This window comes from Misgurnus anguillicaudatus, chromosome 13 (assembly GCF_027580225.2).
Source record: "Misgurnus anguillicaudatus chromosome 13, ASM2758022v2, whole genome shotgun sequence".
NCBI classification, from domain to species: Eukaryota; Metazoa; Chordata; class Actinopteri; order Cypriniformes; family Cobitidae; genus Misgurnus; species Misgurnus anguillicaudatus.
The window spans coordinates 2259407-2269220 of NC_073349.2; the positions used below are offsets into that span (position 1 = coordinate 2259407).

The 9814-nt window shown below is 36.9% G+C and overlaps 1 protein-coding gene across 4 annotated transcripts in view; it reads left to right on the forward strand.

Annotated features, from left to right (window-relative positions):
- Positions 1 to 8088, forward strand: part of cpeb2 (cytoplasmic polyadenylation element binding protein 2) — a 28191-nt gene extending 20103 nt beyond the window's left edge. For all 4 annotated transcript variants that reach the window (XM_055187917.2, XM_055187918.2, XM_055187919.2 and 1 more), the window contains 6 exons: positions 308 to 481; positions 1987 to 2076; positions 3270 to 3388; positions 3724 to 3838; positions 3955 to 4136; positions 4231 to 8088. In XM_055187917.2, the coding sequence (XP_055043892.1) occupies positions 308 to 481; positions 1987 to 2076; positions 3270 to 3388; positions 3724 to 3838; positions 3955 to 4136; positions 4231 to 4458 (908 nt within the window). In that variant the 3' untranslated portion in view covers positions 4459 to 8088. The remainder of the gene's footprint in view (positions 1 to 307; positions 482 to 1986; positions 2077 to 3269; positions 3389 to 3723; positions 3839 to 3954; positions 4137 to 4230) is intronic.
- The last annotated feature ends 1726 nt before the right edge of the window (positions 8089 to 9814 follow it).

The following is a 9814-nucleotide window of genomic DNA, read 5'->3' on the forward strand; positions in this document are numbered from 1 at the left end:
TTTAACAACTTTGAAGGAAATGCTATACAAGTAACATGTAGTCATCAAACTTATATGAAGCTTAAACTTTATTTCCCAATCTGAAAACTTGAAAAAGCACTATATATGCATTAAACATTTCACACTGATGTAATAAGTGAGGTTTACAGTCACAATCTCTGCTCTTGAAATCTTGAAGGTCAGTTACGTGTCAGTTGATCTGTCTCAATTGATCACTTTTGATCCGATCACCTGGTAAATAGGTGGATGGTGTAAATGGGGCCTGTTTCTGAGGATGTAATTTCACCAGTTATTTGTTTTTTAACAGGACGCTCCTCCCTCTTCCCCATTGACGACGGTCTTCTTGATGACGGCCATGGCAACCAGGGCATCCCGGGAGTTCTGGGGTCTCCTCACTGTTACCCCCATCAGAACGGAGAGCGCATCGAGAGGTTCTCCCGCAAAGTGTTTGTGGGCGGTCTGCCGCCTGACATCGATGAAGGTCAGTCTAAGTTTTTGCTATTTTACACCTGTAAGATGGGTTGGCACTGTTAGACAATGGGTTTTATGCTTAAAGCTCTTCTACTTTCACCATAGAAAACCTAAAAAAAACTCATACAACCACAAATGGCCTAAAAGAAGTAAAATGTATTGAGTATGAGAAGCGCAGATGAATTTGTTGTTTTGTTAAAGAAAAACAGTAGCCTGGCTTCCATTACAGATTTGCGTAAAACTTTAGAAAAAAAGCAATTGCAGAATGATGGTGTTTCCATTAACTAATGTTATGGGACTAAACGTAATATTTTTCCTCTCAGGATTAGAAAAATCATGGTGTCAGATGTTGGAAGGTTTACGTATATGGGAACCACCGCAAAAATACATACATTTAAGTTTGAAAGAGACACAGATGTGTCATCCAAGCATTAATGGCAATGCACGCCCCTTATAGTTAGGAAGTCTGGGAGCTTATAGTTATAGGTCAACCAATTTTACTGATAGTAAAAGTGTAGTAACCATGTTTTTTTGTGTGTTTATTACTATTAGCAAAACCATGGTTTTAATTACAGTAAACATGGTTTAACTATGCTTTTTAAAATCCATGATTAAATATGGTTGGGTACTACTAATATTAGCATCCTGTCAGCCTTGACAACTAATTTGGGTTCCTGCTGTTGTTTCTCTGCTAATGCAGCATCTAGTCATCAAATTGAACAAGTGACACAACTCTCAGCATGGATTTTTTGTTACACTTATTAACTATTGGTGCCAATTAATCTGCAAAGCCGATCAATTGGTCTAACTCTAGTTATCGTATGTGATTTCACATATTTTAATAATTATCATGTGATATTTAAGCATGTCATGTGATCTGTAAATGTGAAAAACTGCTTCCATTGTGGTATTGCGATTATATTCCTGTTTCAAATTGCATGAGAGCTAAAAAGAAATTTTGCGATAAGTGCAAGTTTTAGTGACATTGACAAGTTTCCATTGGATGTATTTTCAATTCCCAATTTCAGTTTGCGCAAAAAGTGTAATGGAAACACTTTGATGAAACTATTGATATTGTATGCACTAATGATAGACTAAAGCCTACAGATGAGCTCAGAATCTGAACTCCTAGTAAGGTGATCTTGGTATTTATGATGTTTTCATGAGCATTTTTAAACCTCTCAGATGTACACACTATTATTACTCTGTTTTAGTGTTTCTCTGGTGCCACTGTAATATTTTCTGCTGCACTCAATAACAGTGCTGAGAAACCCAAAAACCTGTAGTGAGAAACTACTTAATCTTTTGACAGCCCTATCAATTATTAATAGCAATAAATATTATCAATTTATATTATGTATACATTCATCAAGTAGATATTGAACAGATACTGGTTTAGTGCAAGTGCAAGGTGGACATTTGAATTGTTTTTCAAGTCATTTTAAGTTAATGCTGATGAGAAACGAGAATATTTGTTGTATGGAAAACTCTGTAACTTTCTCATGTTTCATGCAGATGAAATCACAAGCAGTTTCCGGCGCTTTGGTCATCTGGTTGTTGATTGGCCACACAAAGCAGAGAGCAAATCGTACTTCCCTCCTAAAGGTACTTCTAGAAGATCAACACATTTTTAATACAGTGTCTGTCTGTACATCTTGTATATACCAGTAGCAGTGTTTACACCATCTCATTTTTTAATTTATATTATTTTGATATTTTGCTATATACCTTTAAAGTGTTTGAATAACACACAATACTGTATATAGACATTAAACAATAATATGCTGTGTCAAAAATGTACGTTTGACCAAAATATTCTGACCAAAGTGTTAAAGGTGCCATAAAATGTAAAACTGAATTTATGTAGGCATAGATGAATAATAAGAGTTCTGTACATGGTAATGATATAACTTTGAAACACAATTGTTTCCTCCTTCTTATGTAAACCTTGTCCACGCAAAAGACCGCTGGAAAACAGACCAATCTCAACATTACACCAACTGTGATGTTACAATCAAGATTTACACTACTGAACATTAAATTAAACATTAAATTAAATACAACGTTGTTACAATGCTAAAACAAAGTTGCGACTGCTAAGTTAGCACTGTATGCTAGTTAATGCTATGTGCTAGCGCTTAAGCAAATATTGACGTTACATTTACATTTTGCAGGTCCATACTAAAAAAAAACCCCCACAAACTTACCAATCTCCAAACAATTGATTATTCCTTTAAATCTTTATCTTCATCTGATACAGACTCAAACATAAGGTATGTTTACACACACACGGAGTACTGAACTGAACTGCTCTGTGAAACAGCCAATCAGAGCAGAGCTCAACATTATTATTCATGACCCTTCCAAATAAGGTAATAGTAGACCATTTCATTATAAAGGCAAATCCTAGAGTTGTAAATGGACATGGAAAACTGTCTCTGGATCATTTTTGCACTTAATAAACCACATATCTTATATGTAGATATCAGAAAATAATTTAACAGATTATTTCATTGCATTCTTTGGCACCTTTAAACAAATCAAAGTTTATTAGTGTATCATCATATATATATTAAATACATAAAAACTATAACACTATTGTATAAAAACACTATTACACAATCTGGGCAGTCTCTTTTCTTTTTTTTTCTTTTTTTAAATGACATCACTATGCTGTACTTTAATTACTGTGTATACATCACCCCATCTTTACTTCATCCATTATAAAAGGACCATATTAGATAGCCTTTTGTAGTTCTGCTTTATTCTGATTGGCTGCATTGTGACGTGTTGTCTAGGTTACGCCTTCCTCCTGTTTCAAGAGGAGAGCTCAGTGCAAGCCCTGATCGAAGCCTGTCTGGAGGAGGATGGAAAACTCTATCTGTGTGTGTCCAGCCCCACTATTAAAGATAAGCCTGTGAGTCCAGACACAACACATATTTATACGCACATTATAAAGCCGCCTTTTCACTGTACACGACATTCGGACACGACTGCCAGAGTTCGCCCCCTAGTGGCAGTCACGATAGTTAGCTGTATCGATATATTTGCACAGCCCTAGTAATTACGCATCTGCAGATGGTCGTCACCTTAAGCAGCCCCTTTGCGAATCTCTTTAGGGAATTAATGACTTTTGGTTTATCGGACATCATTTGTCAGGTACAGTGGAAAGGCGCCTTAAGGGGACATGTCTTGTCGGCCAAAAATTCTTTAGGCTTTTGTTTCACAATGCATCTTTGTGTCATGCTTCAGGTCCAGATTCGTCCATGGAACCTAAGTGACAGTGATTTTGTGATGGATGGCTCTCAACCACTGGACCCTCGTAAGACCATCTTTGTCGGAGGAGTGCCACGCCCACTCAGAGCAGGTACATCGAATAGATAACTAGATTGTATTTGACAATTTTGTTTGAAATTAGCGCTCACATCTTGAGATGCTGATAAACAAATTAGGATTTTAAGATGTTAATTGTTTCACTCGCAGTGGAGCTGGCCATGATAATGGACCGCTTGTATGGTGGAGTGTGTTATGCGGGTATCGACACCGACCCAGAGCTGAAGTACCCAAAGGGGGCGGGCCGTGTGGCCTTTTCCAATCAACAGAGCTACATCGCTGCCATCAGCGCCCGATTCGTCCAGCTACAGCATGGTGACATTGACAAACGGGTAACTAGATGGTGCTGTTTAATTTTATGAAATGACGATTATATCGCCAAGTTTGCTGTTTACTAAGAATTTGACATATATTTGTGTGACGCAGGTGGAGGTGAAGCCGTACGTCTTGGACGATCAGCTGTGTGATGAGTGTCAGGGAGCGCGTTGCGGTGGAAAGTTCGCTCCGTTCTTCTGCGCTAACGTCACCTGCCTGCAGTATTACTGTGAGTTCTGCTGGGCGAACATCCACTCCCGCGCCGGCCGTGAGTTTCACAAACCGCTCGTCAAAGAGGGAGCCGACCGTCCCCGCCAGATCCACTTTCGCTGGAACTAAAGATAGGAGAGCCGGGAACGGTAGCATGCAAGACGAAGCCGAAACAACACGTCCGCAGCGGGAAATAAAAAGATGCTTCGTTTGACCCCTGAACCCAAGCTGTCAGTATAGAATTGTGTAACCATATACAGTATACAGAGAATATATATGACTATAAATATAAATATATATCTTTATCTTTTGTAGCAGCCAGAAACATTACAAGCCTCAGTTTATTTCACCAAACCACTTCTTTCTCCCCCTCCCTGCACATCTCAGGCTCGGAACAGAGTTTTTGTGGTACTTTCATGTTTTTTAAAAAGGAGATTAAGAAAAAAAGAGATTGATTTTTTGTAGTTTTTTCAAATTATTTTTATATGTGAGATTTACAAAGTAGAAACGAGAATGTTTTCGCTTTGGGGGGGCAGCCCGTTCGTTTCGTTTGGTCTGTCTGTGTTTGTCTGCTGCTAAATCCCCTCCTAGTGGGCAAAGTGCGCAATTGTCTCTGGAAAACCCTTGATGACGTAATTTCTGATTTCGAACCAAAGCTAGCAAAACGCGCGGCCTGAAAATGAAACGTTTCTGCCATAAAAAAAAAACGAGAATATTTCCCTTTCCCCCGTGTTCTTAGCAGGAATAGGAATGAATCAATAACGATTACTGAGACTTTCCATTTTCTACTGGCAAAAAAATAAGACAATACCTCGGAATATTAATCTGGCTTGTTATTGCTCTGCTCTTGCAATTTAATCACAAGCTATAGACGAAGCTTTGCTGCTATTTAGGATTTAAACGAATAGATAGTGTAGGTGTTCTATGTAATGCCATTGTGATGTCATTGACGATGTCATCAACAGAAATGCAGTCTGTTCCCTCTCACAAAGGCATGGCCGATGGTTGCCATGGAAACACAGAATGTGAAAACTTACGTGCATGTTTGTGGCTGTACATCATTTGCATGCATTGTAAAGGTTACCGGCACATATATACGAAAGAAAAAAACAGATCTAACAAAACACGATTATCGATATTAACGTTACACAGATGAATTTAACGTAGCATGAGGCGAGAAAGGTCAGACTCTTAGATATAAGATAATCAACAATAACGAAAGGTAAAAAAATACAGTGTAAAATTATTCGTAAAAAACCTTTGCATGCGTTGTTGTGACGATTCCTTTATTACGAGAGAAGTGACATTAGTTTTTAGAGTAGTGACTTTTCTAACTTGATTATTAGTCAAGAGACGGTGTGCTGTCCTGTGGTTTTTTGTCTCGTCTTTGTGCAGTGTGAGTCTAGTTACGAATTGAGGTTTCAGTTCGATTTAAACTCTCGAAGAACCCTCTCGACATTTAACCCTTGCCGTTCCCTGAAACCCTCCCACACCCCTATTATGATAGTCCCTTAAGTGATGATGTGTCCCGTCGCAGGATAGGAACGCATCTGCGCTCTCGTTGTCGGTGGTAGCTGTGATCTAGTTGGCTGTAGACGTGAATTCGCGCAGAAAGAAACGCTGTTGTGTTTGTTGTCTGTGTGTGGACAGAGCCTAGCTCTACGTTTCGCAGATTCTTATCTGGACAAAACAAGATTACTATGAAACAGACGTGAACGGAGAAAAGAGAGGAGAGAGGAACCCCGTCAGCAGGTGGACTATTTGCGTAGCGTTGAGATGTTGTTCTTGGCGTTATCTTGAGTAATCAGGTGATTCTCTGTGTTTGATCGGTCTTATGGACAATCTCTACAGAAGCAATGGACGCTGGTACTAAAACCAGCTGTTTGGTACTGTACTGCTCTTTTTATCTATCTAACTCTCTCGTTCTTTTTGCACTCTTTTTGCATTTCCTCGCGTTCTTGGGTTTAGTGAAGAATTCAGTGCCCTGTCGTACAGTTCCTCTGTGTGATTTCACCTTTCAAATGTCAACAGTGAGCTGAGTTTGTATGTTTTATTTATTACGTATTTGTATTGTTAAGTAAGATATATTTATTTGTTGACTCTATTTTCCCAGACTTCTCAAATCACTTTGTAGGACATGTGATGCACTACTTTTCAATCTGTCTCTCCTCTCCTTTCTCAGTTCCTCTTGGTTCGGCCCGACTACGGACTGACATTTGGACTCGAATGCAAATAGTCTCTTTATTTTGTATCACATCACTTTTTGTATACTATTTTATTCTAGAATAATTAGGACCTATTTTAAGTCTATTGGATAATTTAAATATTTTTTATTTTTACATAGTAACTTATTTGATGTATTATGTAAGACGCTGGACCCAGATTCTATTTAAATTATTACGGTAATCTAACGTGTACTCTGAATAAGTAGCGAAGGCGATTTTCTAACGTGAAATATGTGAATCGTTTTTTTTCCCATCAAACAGTGACGGGGAATTGGTTGCGTCGTCTCGTTTCAAACGAGACGGCCGCCACGTTATCAGCAAAAGCTCTTTTAACACCCGTCGTTCTCTTTTCGCGAGCTGTTTGTGACGAGTACTCTGTTGTGTTTGGCGTGTTCAACACTGTTGCTTCGTACGTGTATGTGTGGGTTTTCGTTGTCGTCATTTTTTAAAAATCATATTTATTTGACTATTTTTGTAGACAGATAACTATTTGATTTAAATTGTATTTTTCTATTTCCGTAGGCGCTCACTTTATTTCCCCACGTATTTATGGTTACGTTAACACGCGGCGTCACGCCGGAAGACGTAAAAGCCTGTTTCTTGAAACATCCGTGCGTATATGAATCGTATTTATGTATTATTGCTTAGCACACATCGATTTGATTGCTATTTAAGTTGGTGGTGAATTTTCTTTGAAGGAAGGAAACATTGAGGGTTCTACTATGTTCATGGAAAACACTTGAGACTCTCCCCGGTTAGATGGAGGGGTATCAGCCCTCCCCTCACTGATACTCAGAAACTTGAATATAACACATTTTGAAAGGCTTACTAACCTCGAATCTGTGTTGTGACGTGCAATACTGTTTCTAATGTTTGTATAAAAAAGTGAGATTTGCAGTGTATACCTTTTTAATGCAGATTTATTTTTTTCATTGCATATTTTGCAAATTTCTGATTCACAGTGTCATTTTTTACTGTCAGAAAAGATGAAACCCCTTTTTTTCATTGCAACTATTTTTAAATCCAGATATCTTTGTACTGATGTAAATGATTGTAGTTATTTTGGATAGTGTTTTGCTAACAAAAGGAGAAACTTTTTCATGCATATTTCTATTTCTTTTTATTTGTTTATTTGTTTGTTTGTTTTTTATTTTACACTAATGGTAGCAAGATATTTGGGATAATTTTTCATATTCTATGTCATTAATATTATTTTGTATTTTTATGTGGAAAGATATGAATATATAATTTTATGATGCTAACTGCTAAAATATTATTTCAATTTGAATTATTTTTAAAGCTAAAATCTTTGTAATATTCTTAATGTTCTAGTTTATAAATCAAGTTTGTGTATAGATTCACACAAGTGGTTTATGAAGTGTTCAGACTGTAATTATTACTGAATGGCTCTTTGATATGCAAACTGAAGATCATGTTGTTCTTTATTTTGATTTGTTTTGTATTTAAATGGGGTGTTGATGATTACAGTCTTTTTTCTTTTCCTGAATAAAGACCCATTCTGTTCAGACACAAACCATGCCTCACTGAATTCTGCTTTATGTATTTTAGTAAGTTTGTATATCTGTGCTCTGCTTTATAGACACTTATGTACATTAAACATTTTAAAATGGGACTTGACTGAACACATCACATGAAGACCACATAAGTAATAACCCTTATGCCTTATTCTGTTGCATGCCTCTTATTGCTGCAATTTTCAACGTTTTCTCAGTATCATTATTTGAAAATTTTAAATTACACCTTTGTCACGTTGTACAACTATTCATAACACATTGTTAAATATTGATTCATAAAGACGGCTGTAGTGGATTTCAGTTTTAAGTATGCTTCAAGTACTTAAGGTAAATGCAACTCATAGTTTGAGCCATCAGGCGCCCCCTGGAGGAATCTGTATGTCAGAGAAATGGTTTGTTTTAATTAAAACATAACAAAAATAATTATAAGATACAAGATCATAATCTAAATGTTGTTGGGCCTGTAACGCAGTGCATAAGTGAATATGTTTTACATTTTAACACATATCTATCGCCAAATTTCGTGACCACCGTAACTACAGACGAATGGGGTTAGGATGACAACAGCGCCTCCTGCGGTCAGGTGTAACACCGGCGCCGAATCGAAACCAAAACCACATCAAAACGTAGTTCCGGGACGCAAACCAAACTTAAGGTAAATATCAATATATCAGCGAATATATCTGATGTTTACAGCTCTGCCTGATATTTCCTTATTTATTACACAGATATTGTATATGTGTGTAGCCTACGTGCCTGTGTGTGTACAGGTGAATTTAGGTAAAAAGGTGTGTCCCAATCTACCTGAATTCACCTTATATATTATTATGTCACTTGGTTTTAGTTCATGCTGTGTAAAAGTATTTTATTAATACTAAAAACTTTGGAACATAACTAACCTCACACAATTCCTACATCATCCATAGTAGATGTCAATGGGGTTTCTGATCGTTTACTTACAAACATTCCTCAAAATATCTTCCTCATCAGAACAAAGACATAAATACAGACATTTTTGGGGTGTCTCGTTAACGTATTTTAGGTTTCTAAATAAGTTCTTAGGTTAAGGTAATGTCACTAAGCAAGTCACACGAAAGACTCCTAAAGGGAGACAGAAAAACACCTTTAAGGGAAAACCAGGCTTATGGACAGTTCTCATATGACACCACTATGCAATTTTGTTATACTTTTTTTTTTAGTAATGCTAATTACGATTTTGTTAATGGCATGTATTTTTTTAAAGTTAAGATAACTTTTTAAACAGTGAAACTTACGTTTTGAATCAACAATATAAACAATATAAAACTTGAATTAACAATATAAACAATATAAAACTTGAATTAACAATATAAAACTAAAAATATAAAACTATAATTAAAAAATACCTCATGTTGGGTTAAAAATGACCCAATGTTGGGTTGTTGTTATGCAACCATGGGTTATAGAAACCCAGTAGTTGGGTTTAAACAACCCAGCACTGGGTCCATTTTAACAACAGCATTGTGCTCTGTCCAATATTTACTCAACATGGCTTAAAAATAAGCCAGCCATTTTTAGAGGGTAATTACAGTATTGTTCAAAATAATAGCAGTACAATGTGACTAACCAGAATAATCAAGGTTTTTAGTATATTTTTTTGTTGCTACGTGGCAGGCAAGTTGCCGGTGGGTTCAGTGGATTCTCGGAGGGCGGATGAGGCCCAGCGTTCATGATGTGCACGCTCTT